The sequence below is a fragment of the Bos taurus genome, chromosome 23 (assembly GCF_002263795.3).
Source record: "Bos taurus isolate L1 Dominette 01449 registration number 42190680 breed Hereford chromosome 23, ARS-UCD2.0, whole genome shotgun sequence".
Lineage (NCBI taxonomy): Eukaryota > Metazoa > Chordata > Mammalia > Artiodactyla > Bovidae > Bos > Bos taurus.
In genome coordinates this window covers 25,227,309-25,244,362 of record NC_037350.1, presented here as the reverse complement: position 1 = coordinate 25,244,362, position 17,054 = coordinate 25,227,309, and the positions used below count along the sequence as shown (strand labels likewise).

At 43.0% G+C, this 17,054-nt stretch overlaps 1 protein-coding gene across 1 annotated transcript in view; it reads left to right on the top strand.

Moving 5' to 3' along the window:
- Positions 1-14,990, top strand: part of CILK1 (ciliogenesis associated kinase 1) — a 43,297-nt gene extending 28,307 nt beyond the window's left edge. Inside the window, 9 exon segments of the mRNA NM_001098887.1 lie at positions 1,156-1,288; positions 2,116-2,287; positions 2,700-2,867; positions 5,104-5,415; positions 6,486-6,673; positions 6,785-6,933; positions 9,117-9,245; positions 12,240-12,362; positions 13,128-14,990. Coding sequence (NP_001092357.1) covers positions 1,156-1,288; positions 2,116-2,287; positions 2,700-2,867; positions 5,104-5,415; positions 6,486-6,673; positions 6,785-6,933; positions 9,117-9,245; positions 12,240-12,362; positions 13,128-13,282 — 1,529 coding nt within the window. The 3' untranslated portion in view covers positions 13,283-14,990.
- Positions 14,991-17,054: the final 2,064 nt, after the last annotated feature.

Genomic DNA, 17,054 nt, shown 5'->3' with positions numbered 1-17,054 from the left:
AGAAAGGACCCAAAGGAAGTACTTTGATGAAAACTGTGAGCCAAGTCTGTTACTCTCTGGGGAAAGATGGATCCAACATAACTACAAGCTACCTGGATATCAAATCAAAAGTTTGAGAATGAGAGATGATTTGGGAGAGGAGAAGAGTGGTTTGGGACAGGTTAATATGGGGGTGACACCAGCTGTTGTCCCTCCTGTCAGAGATAGGAATCTGGAGAGGGGCAGCAGGCACATTAGAGATGCTGACATGACCACATGAGCACAGAGGTAGTTGAGGAACAGTCAGCATGTCAGGGATGGCTCTTACTTCTTCCCATAATGTGCTACTTCGAATCCAGCTTCACAGCATTGGTTGTGATCGTAGATGACAAATAACCCCATCAGCAGTACTGACAGAGTTGTATTCCCTGTTTTGGCGACCCATTCAGGTTTAGACTCATGCAGAATGATGTCTGCCAGTGATACTCTCCGCAGGAGGAAGGCATGTGATGCTGATCAGTGGGTGTTTAGGTCTCTCCTGTATGTACCCCTGAAGCCCTGCTGTAGCTGAGACAGGCTTCCCACTTGATGAGTTATCTCTGCCTTTCACAGTGTGGATTACAGATCTACAATGTGCTTTTCACTGGGCAAAGTAATCAGTATTTGACATTTAAACATATTTGCAATACACATCATGATCTCAGATATGAGTAGGTCATATTCATAAATCCCTTGTTTCTTAAACAAAAGTTGTAATTGTGTTTCTGCAGCAGTGTAAACTCCTAGTATCCCAGTACCATGTTTTAATGGTTTTAATCTCATATTCTTTCCGCTGACTTGAACAACATATGCGTGGTATTTTTTCCTAGCGTGACAATTTCTTTTTGCCAGGTTATCTCAGCCCATAATGGAGTTTTGGTATTTTAAAAGAAGTTTGTTCTCTTGGGGGAAAAAAAAAAAAAATTATGAAGACAACTTTAAAGGACTTGACATTTTGAATTCATCAAAGGAAAATGAATGGCCCAAAGGGCTTTGTATTATCATTATCATTGAGATGAATGTACAGAGCCTTCAGTATCATACCAGACTATCACTGTCATGAAAAGAGCAATACAGCTGCAAAGAGTGATGCAGACACGATCTTGCCTCTGAATTCCTTTTCCGCTTCCTCTGCAGGCTTTTTCCATCGGGACTTAAAGCCAGAGAACCTCCTCTGTATGGGACCCGAACTTGTGAAAATTGCAGACTTTGGATTGGCCCGAGAAATCCGATCAAGACCTCCATACACAGACTATGTATCTACCAGATGGTGAGTACAATCTTCCTCAAGAGGATTTAATTGGATTTCTTATATTTAAAGACCATGCGATTATACTGAGGAGAGTATTAATGTCACAAATACTTAACTTTCCACCAAGAGCACCATTTGAAAACACCTATGTGTAGGAATGTTGGTATTGTACAAGCTTTAAAAGCTTGTGTTGTAAATAATTTTAGAAGCAAGTTCAACAGGGAACTATATTCAGGATCTTGTAGTAAACTATAATAGAAAAGAATCTGAAAAAGAATGTGTATGTATCTGAATCACTTTGCTGTATACCAGAAACAAACACAACATTGTAAATAAACTATACTTAAATAAAAAATATTATAGGAAATCCATTATGCTTTTCTATAATCTAAATATTCTGTATATAGAGCTTCCTAAAGACTGTTTCCTAAAAGAGTTGTGTAAAAGATTTTCCAAAGGCCTGTTGGAAAATCAACTAACTGGCATTATTAAAACTTTCAGACCCTAAGCATTTGATTTAAGCAGTTGGCCATGACCAAGAAGAGCCTACAGATGACGAGCTCTATATTCTCTCTAGCTTGCTCTCTGCCTGCTCTCTCTCACTATTTGTATTTCTCAAAAATGCTGTAGAGAAGAGACCTGTTGAGAAATGCTCAACAGAAAATGCTGTGATACAGAAGAGCCCAGCTTTATGCTGCAGCCACAGCTGTTGGCTTTACAAATTAACACACCACCCTGAACAAGACAGAAAACAGAAATACACAAACGTTCTCCTAGAGAGCTCATTGTGTGTTTAGTTTTCTTCTGGCCATTGGGTGGGAACTAGCTTCTCCTCCTTCCTGCAGGTACCGGGCTCCGGAGGTGCTCCTGCGGTCCACCAGCTACAGCTCGCCCATCGACATCTGGGCTGTGGGCTGCATCATGGCAGAGGTGTACACCCTCCGGCCGCTCTTCCCCGGGGCCAGTGAGATCGATACTATCTTCAAAATCTGCCAAGTACTGGGGACACCCAAAAAGGTAAATGATGTGGGCCAAAGCAGCAGCTTCCCGTGGTCCCGGCCACCTCCCTGGGCAGCACGGGCTCGTTCTGGAATCTTCCTCGCCCTGGTAGTCTTCCACACCGTCCTCCTACCCTGCAGTGGAAAACTTCCTGGCTCCTTCTGCTTTTCTCCCCACGCCTCTCTGCTCCCTTCTGTGCTCTCATGGCCACAACTCTTACCCATGCAGAAGTCCCGTAATGTGATCCTTAGCCCTCCTCCGCTCCTTTATAACCCTGGTCACAAATTTACACCTACCTCTGGGATGGTCCACCATAGTGAGTAGGGATGTGGTAATGACAAGTCACCCTTCTGTTATGGGCACATGTGCCGGAACATAAAGTCCTATTTCAGCAGTTGGCTGGGGAACACTCTCTATCTTTTCCTTTCAGACTGACTGGCCTGAAGGCTACCAACTGTCAAATGCGATGAACTTCCGCTGGCCCCAGTGTGTGCCCAATAACTTGAAGACCCTCATTCCAAATGCCAGCAGCGAAGCAGTTCAGCTCCTGAGAGACATGCTACAGTGGGATCCCAAGAAACGGCCAACAGCTAGTCAGGTTTCCTTCCATTTTCTTCTGATGCATTCCTCATGAAGTTCATGTCTAATTGTGAATGATTCCTATATAGATTATGGGAACTATTTTATTAGGTAATATGGGTGAAAAATAGTACTGAATACCACTAATCGTGAACTATATAAGGTGTAAGAATTCAAAATAGTTTGAAACTCTTTATGTCTAAAGCAGTAAAGGTTTAAACAACATAGTTCCTTTGAAAATTGCTGTACAGTTCACATCATATATCAATACTATGTGGAAATGAAAACAGACATATCCACCTGTCTTTGGCAAATGTTTTCAAATATATTCTGAGTTAGGGTGATATGTAACAGTGTGTTTATAAGGCAGTACTGGTTGTTGAAAGGTAGTTTGAAAATATCTTGTAAGATCCATATCACTCATTTTATAGATGACAGAGGAAGAGAGCTAGGAAAATAACTGTAATTAGCATTTTATAGCACTTGACAGTTTGCAGATGCTTTTGTTTGTTTTTATGTGATATTAATCTCATGAAGGCTCCATGAGATAGGTGTTACTGGTTTCATTCTATAAACGAGAAAATTAAATCTCAGAAAGTTTAAGTGATTTGCAAAAAAAAAAAAAAATAGGAAGTTAATGTGATTTGCCTTATTAACTCCACCAGTAGCTGGTACAGACAGTGTACCATCAACAACAGTTCTGCCATGTGGCTGACATGCCTTCTGGCTCCTGTTTTTCCAACCTGTCCTCCTTCAGGCCAATTTGACTTAGATTATAAAGCACACCCAAAGGAAGCATGTGGTGCTGTGGACTTCAACCACTCCTGGACCCCCTGCCAGCCTCTGTTGTGTTGTACCTGGCCCCTTCTCAGCTTGTCTCACTGATAAATCCATTACCCAGAGGATGAAAAAGCAGACCAATTGTAATCTGAGTCAACGACTTGGCTGAGCAGAAGTGACGGACAGAGTCACTTGAGGACAGGGCCCATGTGATGTTAGAATTTGCAAGAGCTGAGAGCTGACAGTTGGAAGGGATTAAGGTATGGGGGGAAAGCAGCTTTCCAATGGTTCAAAGAAGAAAGAGCCAAGACTCTAGATGGCTCAAGAAGGTTAGAGAGTGCTCAGAAATGCACTTCTGGTGATGAAATTCACAAGTGTGTTCAGGCCACAGAAGGACGCTGTCTGGTGAACCCAGTTTTCTAAAGAATACACAGGGGCTATGAAAATAAAAAGGTTCAGTAACAAGGAACCAAGAGAGAATGTTTACTTTTTAGGAATAGTATCAGAAAAGCTAAAAATACCCCGAATTCAGTTGAGACTTGCAAAAAATACCTGGGACTAAAGAGAAGACTTCCTGAGCTAGATGTCAGAGTCCAGGACCTCTGTGGGAGTGTCCACGTTATCTGGGTCTATATCTACACTTCCTTATCATCATTACAGGTGTTTATGGCTAGGTCCCAGTCACTGAGAAAGGTTATGTTATATTCAGTGACTTCCACTCAAAAAGACTAGGGAATATTTCAGAGAGAATTGCAAACCCCAGCACTTTATGATTTATTCCTTGGTGATGCAGAAAGCACAATTATCTTGATGGACAAGGTTTAACTATAGTATGTTTGACACTTTCGGCATTTTTGATGTTAAAGCAGATGTACCTGCTTATTTTTATTTTTATTAAAGTATAGCTGATTTACAGTATTGTGTTAATTTCAGGTATACAGCAAAGTGATAGTTTTGCATATTTTTTTCTCAATTCTTTTCCATGACAGGTTGTTACAAGATACTGGAGATAGTTCCCTGTGATACACAGCAAACCCTTGTTGTCTGCTGTATCTTCTTATTTTATATTTGATTTTTCAGAGTCCTCTTAGATCATTATATTGGCTCTCTCCATCTTATTTGTTTTCTTTCTATGGAATGAAGAAATGGACTTAGAATGGTGAAATACTGTATTTAAGACACCAAGCAAATAAGTTACAAAGCCAGAATATTGGCAGAAGTAGCAAAGGGCACAGCAGTGAACCTGGCTGCTTTACCCAAATAATTTTGAGTGTGGCAACCAGTCCATACATTTTACACTATTTGGGACAAGGAGAATCCCAAGGGGTATGACAGATTCAGGATGCTGTTTTCTAGTTGGTTTGGGCAAGCTACTGCAGCAGACTGGTTAATATGAAACCTAGCCTGTGACCCTGAATGGTGTCAACCTTTCCAGCCAGATTCTTCTTCTGAAACAGCCTCATATGTCATTCCAGGCTCTTCGATATCCTTACTTCCAGGTGGGGCACCCCCTGGGCAGCACTGCGCACAGCCTCCAGGAGTCAGGAAAATCTCAGAAGGACGTTCTGGAAAAGGCAGCCGCACCGCCTCACGTAAAGCCGGTCCCTCCTGCCCAGCCCCCAGCCAAGCCACACACACGCATTTCTTCCAGACAGCATCAAGCCGGCCAGCCCCCTCAGCATCTCATGTACCCCTATAAAGCTGAGGCTCCCAGGACGGACCACCTACCAGAGGACAAGCCCAGCCCTTTGCTCTTGCCATCACTCCACCCAAAGCATCCTCAGGCAGTAAGCAGGACAGTTCACTCAGGAGCCCTGTCTGGCTGTTCCTTTGCTGACCCTACTTCTTCTTCTTCTTTTTTTTTTTTAAATAATTTTATGTATTTATTTTGACTGTACTGGGTCTTCATTGCATGTGTGGGCTTTTCTCTGGTTGCAGTGCCTGGGCTTCTCACTGCAGTGGCTTCTCTGTAGAGCACAGTCGCTAGGCGCACAGACTCAGCAGTTGCGGCTCCCAGGCTCTAGAGCACAGGCTCAATAGTTGTGGTGCACGGCTTAGTTGCTCTGTGGCATGTGGGATCTTCCCAGATCAGAGATCCAACCCATGTCTCCTGCATTGGCAGGTGGATTCTTCATCCCTGAGCTACCAGGGAAGGCCCTGACCGTACTTCTTGCGTAATATTTTCTTTTCAGCATAAAAGGTCTAATTATAATAGATTGGCCTTTTTGATATCATGGAATTGTGAAAGGAGCCTTGGCTTTGTAGTTAAAGGTCTAAATTCAGGTTCTGGCTCTCCCTGTGAATTATGGGGGTAGTGTCTCCAGACTATCCACTTGACCCCAACCCACCTAAAGCAGCAGTGTGTGTTTATAAATTTCCTATTGTAGCTAATTCTGTAGTTAAATAGGATCCAGGTCTGCTGACAAGGAAAATAAGGTATTAATTGCATTGTTTTTTATAAAAGAGCAGGTGATTGGCACTTTAATTATATTCTCTTCTATTTAGGACAGTGTCAATCATGCTAACTCTTTCAGAGATGAGCCCTGGATGAGAATCCAGCTACCTTCCTCGTATGCAAGAAATGCCCTAAATATCCTTTTTTAAAGCCTTACTTACACAGCTTAGTGTCCCTATTGAGTAGAAACTGATGTAACCTGTGCAGAATAAGTGAGAGAGGTTGGAGACTGTTTCCCACCATTGCCTTTTCCAATAAGCAGTGCATATTGGGGAAGACTACACCCCAGGACCGTCGTCTACACAACCGAGGAAGTTCAGAATGGGGCTGACTCATGGGTGAGCTTCACTAATGCCAAGTATTGCTTCTCCTCCCCACCCCCCTACCCCCTTGTATACACAGAAAATTCTCACTGGCCTGGAGCACAAAAATGGTGAGATCAAGCCAAAGAGTAGGAGAAGATGGGGTCTCGTTTCCAGGTCAACGAAGGATTCCGATGACTGGGCTGACTTGGATGACTCGGACTTCAGTCCATCCTTCACCAGGATTGACCTGAAAAACAAAAGACAGAGCGATGAGACGCTGTGCAGGCAAGTGTGGGCTCCCATCTGCGCACGGACTGCCTCTGGGTGTCTGAGGTTGTCTTCACATCCCATGCGCTGCCAGCCCGTGCTGACCAGAACCTTCTTTTCCCCGTTCAGATTCGAGAGCATTCTGGACCTGAAGCCCTCGGAGCCCGTGGGCACCGGAAATAGCGCCCCCACCCAGACGTCCTATCCCCGGCGCGACACGCCCACCCTGCGGTCGGCGGCCAAGCAACACTATCTGAAGCACTCTCGGTACCTGCCTGGTAATAACACTTTCTGCCTGTGCTCTGGTCCCTGATGAGAAATCGTGTCCCCGGAATCTCGAGTTTTGCAAAGCTTCTGTTTTGGACGGTGGTGGCACCACCTTAGAAATATTTGCTGGGCTTTCCAGGTGCTGCTAGTAGTAAAGAACCCGCTTGCCAGTGCAGGAGATGTAAGAGACGCGGGTTCGATCCCTGGAGTGGGGAAGATCCCCTGGAGGAGGGCACAGTCAACCCGGCTTCACTATTCAGGCCTGGAGGATCCCATGGACAGAGGGGCCTGGCAGGCTATAGTCCATAGGGCCACAAAGAGACGGACACGACCGAAGCCACTTAGTACACACAGGCTTTATATTTTCTTTTTCTTTTTGGCTGCACCTCGCTGCATGCGGGATCTTAGTTCCCTGACCAGGGATGGAATCCGTGTCCTCTGCAGTGGAAACTCAGAGTCCTAACCACTAGCCCGCCAGGGAAGTCCCAGGCTTCACATTCTTTTCTTGCCTAAGATGAGAAATTTGGTAGAGGAAATGGGGTCCAGTCCAAGGGAGTGAGGAACCAGGAAGAGCCAGGCAGCTCACCGGGGGTCTCTCCAGCCCTGTATGCTCTCAGGAAGCCAGATGGGAGCTTAGCCCCCCCATCTGGCTTTATGTACCACAGGGGTTAAGTGAAGATACTCTAGTTGGAGAGTGCCCAAGCGTCTCTCCAGGTTCTCTGTATTCTAAGCATATAGCATCAGCCCACTGTTCATTCACAGATTCATTCCATCGGTCAATCTGTATTGACATTGTTTTGTGCAGGGCGCTGAGAATATGGTGGACAAAACAGCCAACTGGGGCCGCTGGGTTGCCCATCTTCCAGGGTCTCTGTTCACATCACAGTATATGCAGTGACTTTAGCCAGCAACCTGTAGACAGTATCCTCATCCTCATATTTTCTAGTGGTGGGAGACAGACCCTAAATAAGTGGGCACACAGTAGTTGCAGATGATGACAGCGGTTGTTAAGGGTGATGTAATGGTGGCAGGAGCTGGGCCCCAGAGATTAGGAGGGAGCTCCATGTGCAAAGGGATGTGAGAACAGCATGCCCAGCAGAGGGAACGGCCAGTGCAAAGGCCAGGAGGCAGGAAAGGGCTTGGCTTGTGAGAGCCCGCATAGCCCGATCACTGTCAGAGGTGGAGGATGTGTTAGGACATAGGAGGCATCTTTGGGGTCTTGTAAGAAATTTGGATTTTATTTCACGAGCAACAGGAAGCTCTTGAAGGGTTGTAACTGGAGGAGTGACATGGTGTTAGCAACACCTGTGTGCTGTGTGGGCGAGGGACCCACAGGTTGTCACTGTCATCCAGTTTGGGGCAGTGGTGCTCAGGTTGAGGGGGTGGAGTCCCAGGGCAGGGGATGGAGGCCCAGCTGACTCACTGCTTCCCCACTGCCTTCTGCCATGATTGGAAACAGGCCTCCTAAATACTGCCAGACCTTGTCAGGGATGGCACTGTGGCCTTAGGAGATTGGCCTGAAGGGAGACCTATTTCTTCTTGACTCTAGAGGAAGAAGAAGGATAAAGAATGGATTCAGTCTTTCTGTTCTGAAAGATGGCTGTGATGCCTGATGGCCATGGGAAGTGGGTGGTCCGGGGGTAGGGGGCAGTGGTTTGTCTTGCAGCTGAGATCAAGGTAGCCTGAGAAGTGAGGGAGTCAGTGACGGTTGTTGGTAGAGATCAGAATCAGCACTATGATGATGGTCCATGTGAGGTGAGGGGATGGAATCTCAGAATTCAGAAAGAGGTGAGCAGAGGGCTGCAGAGCTAGGCATGGGGTTCTAGAGGGACAGAGAAGAACTTGGGCAGCTGATGGAAAGGCAGTGGTCTGCAAAGGTGGGTGAGTAGGAAGGCCAAGGGGCACTGAAGCCCAGGAAGGCACCAGGAGGTCAAGACATCAGATATGGACAGATCTGTTGGTAGATGGTGAAGACACTTCTGTCAGGCCACCCACCAGTGAGACAACCCTCTCACCCCTGAGACAGCATCTTTCCTCTGCCACCTATCCAGTGGCCTCATCACAGTCAAGTTTTTGATTGTTGAACCATAGGAGGTCTTTGACAAATCAGACTCTGCATTCATCTCATCTCTGACATGTGGTACAAGACTGAAGATAAATTTTGCATTTGAAAAAAACATTTTTGCCCTATTAGGAATAAATATAAGAAATGGTGTACTCCCGAATCCAGGCAAGGATTTTATTCCACCTAATCCGTGGTCCAGTTCTGGTTTGTCTGGAAAATCTTCAGGGACTGTATCAGTGATCAGCAAAATAACTTCAGGTGAGTAATGACATTTACTCCTTAAATGATAAGAAGCAGTTTCTCCGGGTGTGGCTGGGTGAGTGCAGAGAGACAGGGGATGACAAGCTGTGGAACCATGAGGGCCTCTCAGTGTGGAAACCCTGACCTTTTTTCCAGGCCTGTGCCCCTTTCTCTCACATGGTAGCAGGCCCTGGGGGCTTGACCAGCTCCCTCGGGCTCTGCCATTGGGAGTAGCAGGGGAGGACAGCAGAATTCCTTGGCTTGAGGGAAAAACAGTCTTACAGAGTCTGGTGGGCTTCCCAGGTAGCGCTAGTTGTAAAGAACCCACTTACCCATGCAGGAGACATAAGAGACTTGGGTCTGATCCCTGGGTCAGGAAGATCCCCTGGAGGAGGGCATGGCAACCCACTCCAGTATCCTTGCTTGGAGAATCCCCATGGACAGAGGAGCCTGGCAGGCTACAGTCGATAGGGTCACAAAGAGTCAAAGGTGACTGAAGCGACTTACTTGAACGCACACACAGAGTCTGGTTTCTGAGGCCCTGCTCTGTGGTCTGCGACCTCTGGGTATCACAGGGTCTGCCTTGTTCTGGCTTGTCCCTTCCATCTCATGGCTCAGCCTCAGCCCAGGGCATCGTTGGAAGGTAGACAGTTTGGAAGGCGCTGCCCATGCTTTTTCAATAGATGAATGAATTTCAGATGCACCCCACACAGGCAGCCCCTACCATGCGTGGCTTCTCCTTCCACATGCCAGGTAAACCCCTGGGCTTCTCTTCTCTCTGCCTTTGTCCATTCTGTGTTCATGTATTTTAAGGAGTTTGAAAGGGAAAGAAAGAACATATCCACACCCACGTACTCATCACCCAGCATACAAAGTCAGACTCTGCAAACACACACGATTGCCCTTCCTTCCTTTGTGGCCTTCCCCTCCACCCCCAACCGTGTCCAAATTGGGTGTTTATTATTTCCACAACTTTTTTTTTTTTAGAATACAAGAAATACCTAGCATGGTTTCGCATGTTTTAAAATTTATATGCATATAATCCTGGATCTCCACTCATGTTAATAATGCATATATGCATTAATAATATATACAGCAATTATACACACATAGAATATATTTCACATTTGTGTAGAATGACATATGCAATGTATATGTATATGATACCATTTATTATTTATACTAGAATATAACTTTTTTTAAAGTTCAGGTATAGTTGCTGATCAATATTATGTAAGTTACAGGTGTGTGATATAGTGATTCACAATTTTTAAAGGTTATGTTCCTTTTATAGTTATAAAATATTGCCTATATCTTCTGTCATGTACAATATATCCTTGTGACTTATTTTATACTTAATAATTTATACTCCTTAATCCCCTGCCACTCTCTTGTCCCTTTCCTCTTTCCTCTCTCCACTGGCAATGATTAGTTCTCTATATCTGTCATTCTGCTTTTTTGTTATATTCACTAGTTTGCTTTATTTTTTTATACTCCATGTGTAAGTGATATCATAAAGTATTTGTCTTTCTCTGACTTAGCATAATGCCCTCCAAGTTCATCCATGTTGCCACAAATGGCAAGATTTTGTTCTTTTTTACGCCAAGTAATATTCTATGGTGTATATGTACCATATCTTTATCCATTCATCTGTTGATGGACACTTAGAGCTTTTAATTTATTCATCCGGTCTCTTCTTGAACATGAAGGCTGTTGATCATTTTTACAGTTAGAAAGAGTGCTGGAATGAATACTGATGCCCCCTATAGGTGTGCACGTGTGATATGATCACGTTAGGTTAAAGGCTGTGCTCATCTTTGACTTCACAGATTTTGCCCAACTGCTGTCTGGCAGGGTGCAGGAGTTGTGCCGTGTCCTTGATGCCTCTTGATACCGTCAAGATTGCAGATGTGTGCTCATCTGAGGGTGTGCAATGGCATCTTACTGTGGCTTCCACCCGCATGCCCCATTGATAATGAGGGTTGAGCATTTTCTCTTGTGTTTACTGACTCTACCTTTTCTCTGTCTGTGATTTCCTTGTTCTGATCCTCTTTCCATTTTTCTTATTTAGTCACCAAAGTTGCAAAAGGTGCTTCAGCTGACCAACACAGCTCCTGATACATGAGCTCCAGACTGTTTTTTCCACTCTGCCTTAAGTAGTTGCCAAGAATGCTCTGTGTTGGGAAGACACAGAACAACTCTTCCTCTCATGTGCTCTTCCTAATGGGTCTAACTTCCTAGTGGATCTGTGTTATTTGTATAACATCCTTCATTATTCCACATGCACCTTTGAGCCTTCGTAATAAGGCTCATTATAGATGCTCACCCATACAGCAGGTATTGATTACTTGCTATGAGTAAGGCTTCCCATGGACCTCCTGGAACACTAAGATGAGTAGGACCCAGTTCCTGCCCTTAAAACACTCTCAAGGCAGAAATGACATAAAAAGTGAATGTATTTAGTGAATTTTAATAATGACTGATTTTCTGGTTCTGGACAAGAATATCTCTGGTGTAGAATTACTTATGATGGCTAAACAATTAACATAACCTGTATGCTAATCAATAAGAGAAACCTATATGCTGATCAATAAGAGAATGGTTAAATGAGTTATGGTTTAACCATACTCTGAAATTCGTCCATACTAACATGGAAGGCTAACTCTTCTATATTATTGAGTGGAAAAAAGAAAATTCCAGAACAGGTTAAACTGATTATTACAAAAAGAAAGAAAATTCTAAATGTCTCCTTTTTTTAACGAACAAACCCACCAGCCTCCTTGTGGGTGCAGGCCACAGTCTCAACACTGTCTGTACACCTCGCCCCCCATCCCCCCGTCTTTCTAACAGTGTGGTGTGGTGGAATGTTCTGCTCCGAATTCCCTCTTTCCTAATGCTTTTCCCCCTGAAAATCAAAACCCAGTTCTCTGTTGCCCTGCGCCCCTGTCCTTTCCCCTTGTCGGTGTCCTGTGCATATCTTTGCAGTAATGAGCTTTTTCTTTTGCAAATCAGTTGGTTCCAGCTCTACAAGTTCTAGTGGACTGGCTGGAAACTATATCCCTTCCTTTCTGAAAAAAGAAATCAGTTCTGCTCTGCAGAGGGTCCACTTGGCACCTATTCCCGACCCTTCCCCGGGTAAGTTCTATTTGGGATTATTATTATTTGTGAATTTATTCAAAAATACTTATTAAACAAGTGCTTTGTGTCAAACGTGGTAGGCCTAGGATCCACAAATGAAGGAGACAACAAAATTCCTTGTCCTCCTGGAACCTGTACTGCACAGACAGCAAGTAAACCAAATAAGATGTTCCAAAGTGCTAAGGGGAAAATAAAGCAGGGAGCAGGAAGCATGGGGGCAGGAGTGTAGGGTACAGACGGGCATTTTACACAGGGCGGCCGAAGGAGACCTCACTGCAGAGGAGCCATTGGGTAAAGATCTACAGGAGATGAACAAGCAAACTCTGTATTTTGGGCTCTTAGTGCGTGGGCCTGCAGGCAGAATGGGCCTGGCAGATGCAAGGAAATAGCAACCCACTTACAGTATTCTTGCCTGGAAAATTCCATGGGCAGAGGAGCCTGAGGGTCTACAGTCCAAGGGTTTGCAAGAGTTGGACACAACTCAGCGACTAAACCACCACAAATTCCATGGGCAGAGGAGCCTGGGGAGCTACCGTCCATTGAGCCGCAAAGAGCTGGACATGACTGAGCACACACCGGAATGATACGAGTGTCTCTGGCCTGCCTGATACAGGATGAGGGTGTCCTTAATTGGGAGGGCCAACTCCAAGGGCGTGGCTTCTCTTGAGCTCTGCTTTTCTGATATTTATGTCACCAAGATGCTCTTTGCTGTACTTTGTCTGGGCCCAAATCAATCAGACCCACCCTTCTCTTTCCCTACAGGCTATTCTTCCTTGAAGGCTGTGAGACCTCATCCTGGACGACCGTTTTTCCACACCCAGCCTAGAAGCACTCCTGGGTTGCTGCCCCGGCCTCCAGCCGCCCAGCCTGTACACGGCAGGACGGACTGGATCGCTAAGTACGCGTCTCGGCGATGACTGTCACGAAACCTTTTGTAGGGCACAGTAGGACCCTGTCCCTTGGCCAGCTGGTATTCCACCTGCAAGAGACTTTCGGTTGGTGGAAAAGCAAACACTTTATAGTTATTCTTCTGAACTGAGACATTTCAATATTCTTTTTTAAAGTTTTTTTTTTTAATATTGATTTGAATGCAGTACTTTTTTTTTGTACAAAGTTATTTTATTCTAAAACTGGGTCCCATTATTTTCTTAAACAGCAGCATTTTGTATATATGGATTATGTTTTAGCATTTTATACAGTCAACTTTGTAAGGAACTTTTTAAAGATTAATTGATTTTCCTTTGGGGTTCCAGATAATATTTTATACAGATTTTTAAAAATATAATAATATTGATGCAGTATTGCAACAGGGGTGCAATTTACAGCTACGCGATAAAGGGTTATTTCTTCAATGTGTGTGGATATTTGTGAAGTGGTTAAATTTTAAATGTGGCATGTTCGGTACTTTAAGCTTTTCTGGACTGATGTCAGCGCTAGAAAACTGACCATCTGCCGTTTCTCAATACCGTGTTATTGGTTTGACTTTTTAATACCGCTGTGCTGTTCTGAAAGTACTGTTACATAATTCACTTTGTTTTCTTTTTACTCCCCAGATGAAAAAACTCTAAGTAAATATTTTTAGAAATGTTTACAACGCGTTTTTTGGTGGCTGGTGATAATCCAGCTGAAACCAAGCTATGCCATCACATTCTATTTTCTTCCATTTTTGAAGTCACTTTCTATAAGTACCCATAAAAGGGAAGCTTTTGAAGCCAAAAGGTTCTCCACATAAAGGTTAACACAGTGACTTAAACTTATATCCCTGCCAAGATACATGACCCAAAAGCAAAGTTTCAAAGTAGCACAACCCTTAGAATGTTGCATTTAGCTCAGTCCTCCAGGCCTGGCCAGAGATAGACGATGAATAGTCATTGTCTGCCCTCTGGTCCGATTATCAGGGCAATTTGGGGAGCAAGAAAAAAATAGATGGCAGAGGTCCCACTGGTCTGTGAAGCCACAGTTACCATGATGTCAAGTGTCCGTCACGTGCCACATTTGAAGAACTCTAAACCCTTGTGTAGTTTCTTTCAACAGTGAGAACTCCATTGGGCAGAGGCTGTTCCATTGAGAGGAATGTTTACAGCAGTTTTGAAAATGACAAAGCTAGTTTGGAGACAGAAAAAGGAAGTCCACTCTGATCCACTCTGTCAGGCACACTCACCTCCACTCGTAATTACCTGAAAGACAAGAAAGAAGGTCACTGCCAGTGAACGCGACATCATCTCTAGAGTGTATAGACTCACTTTCTCCCAGGGCTCAAGTCACTTTTGTTTGGTTCTAGGATATAGCAAGTGGAGTCAATGAAATTGTCATTTTTGTAAGTTAAAATGATAGGTGAAAATGAATATTGGTACTTTGATATGGTTCAGCCTAATAAGTGGATACATTTCTGTGTTGATGTATTAATAATATGTTGCAGCCCATGGTTCCCAAAGGGCCCTCACCTAAAATCAGGGAGCAATTTGTGTCTTCGAGAATCTGACTCAAAAAGGTACTTAACCAAGCACCATGATTGCTGGGGGCATGAGAAAAGCAAATGATAGATGTGGATTTGAGAGGTCATATTTTCCTGTTAACAAACTGGCAGCAAAGCTTCAGGAAATAAATATGTATATGTAAGCACAACTTGAAGCTGAATTTATTTCTGTATTATATTCTCATTATCTCAATCAACAAAGAATGTGTTTTCAGAGATGAGTCCTTTACTATGCGGTTAATATTTATTTCCCCTTTCTGTATTAGGAATAAAAAGTAAGTTAATCTGAACGCTTACCCACCTTGCTAGAGAGCTGGTTTAAAATCGTAAATACCCTCTAGAGAACCAGATGGATTATGAATGCCATATTCCTGGTCCTCTAGCTTATATTAAGGTCATTACATTTTAATTGGAAAACCTACTTACCTGGTTACTATACATTATAAAATTGTTTTTCTATTACTTTTGTAGGGCCTCAATACAGAAAATATTTGTCTTTTCATCCTCTTCCTCTTTCCTTTGTTTATCAGCAGACAATTTCCCTTATTCATTTGAAAGTCAAGAAGCTGACACTGCATTGAGTAAAATAGAAGGCTGAAAAAAACAAGATCAGTTCTAAAGAACTAGCAAAATCCTCTAAAGTTCTCTTTTATTCTCACCCTGAAATGGGTAAAGGATGCACTGAGCATACAAGCTGATTACTGTAGAAAGGGAAAAGTCACCAATACTTTGTTAAGTAAAAAGAAAATACTGCCTGTTTCTTGTATTTTTAGTTACTATAAGATTATAAAATCTACAAGACACCAAGAGGAATGATAAGTTTAACTATACCTACCCACGACTGTACCTCATGTCAGGCATAAAGTTTTAGGGGACTTCAGGAGATGGTATAGTGCCCAAGGGTTCAGTGACAGTGGTTATGCCAAAGGGTATGCGTGTGAACTGCAGGGAAAGTCGCATGAGCCTAAAAGCTATTCTTCGTGTGATTGTTCATTTCACAGTAAGCTGCCATTAATTACTAAGCCCTCAGCCAGCTCATATATGATTTAAATAGGAAGAAAACCGATTTTCTCAAGCAGTTTCTTACAGATCTCTTGCTTCAAGGACCATAAACGTCTAGTAAACGGATGCTGTGTCATATTCTGGAATGATAAAAAATTAAACACTTGACTCCAGACAAGCCATGTAAAACAGAATTGTTTTTAAGTACAAATCACCAGTACTGTTGGAGTTCACAGGCACCATGTTTTCTTACGAAGTGGCATCAAGCCATTGTTTTGTGCCATTTAGGAGAGAAAAAGAATACAGGCTGTATGTTTTAGCTCAGTGTGTGATCCAAAGCAATATGTTTATAAGAAAATGTTTGATGTACTAATTATTTTCTATCATTTAAAGCATACTGTAGCAACTTGTTTAAGATATGTGGTTAATTTTTAGAATTATTTTTACAATTTCCAACCAAAGTACTGTATTTTATATAATTTATTGTGAGGACCTTCTCATGGAAACCAACAGAAGACAAACTGGGGGGGCAAATATCACCTTAATCTGTATTATCAGTTTCTTACAGACACTGCTAATGTGAATTTAAAATGGCCTGAATAGTCTTCTGATCTTGGATAGTTCAGTACTGACAGCAATTTCGTCACCTGATTTGATTACAAGGGAGCAACTAAGAATATATTTAATTATAAAGCAAATATTCATAATGATGAGAAGATAGGAGGACTGAAAACTATTTACTCAAGCCCCTTCTGAAATAAAATGTTCCTTTTTGAATAGTTTGTCCTAAGGTGTTTAAAAATGTTAACTTTACTTAAGGAAAATTCTGCTCCAAATAAAGTTACAGTTTAAGAAAAATTGATTTGAGTGTTCTGTTTTTGTTGTTATGTTCTTCCATCAAACAATAACATTACTATTTCCTAATTTGAAATTTTCATATTTTATAATTTCTTAACACCTATTAGAGTGTTTACTGCTGTGAAATTGATAGCATATACTTAGACCAGCAGTAGGAAGCGGTATTTTGCAATGTGGAGACTATTTAAATTTAGCTTTTAGCCAATTAGGTGACTAGGAATATTTTGACAAAACAAAAAGCACATCAAAACAATTTCTTGTTGCTGATTTCATCATGACAAATACCTACCTTGTATTTTTCTAGCTTTCACAGTATAGTCACATGTACAATATAAACATGTACAGTATAAACC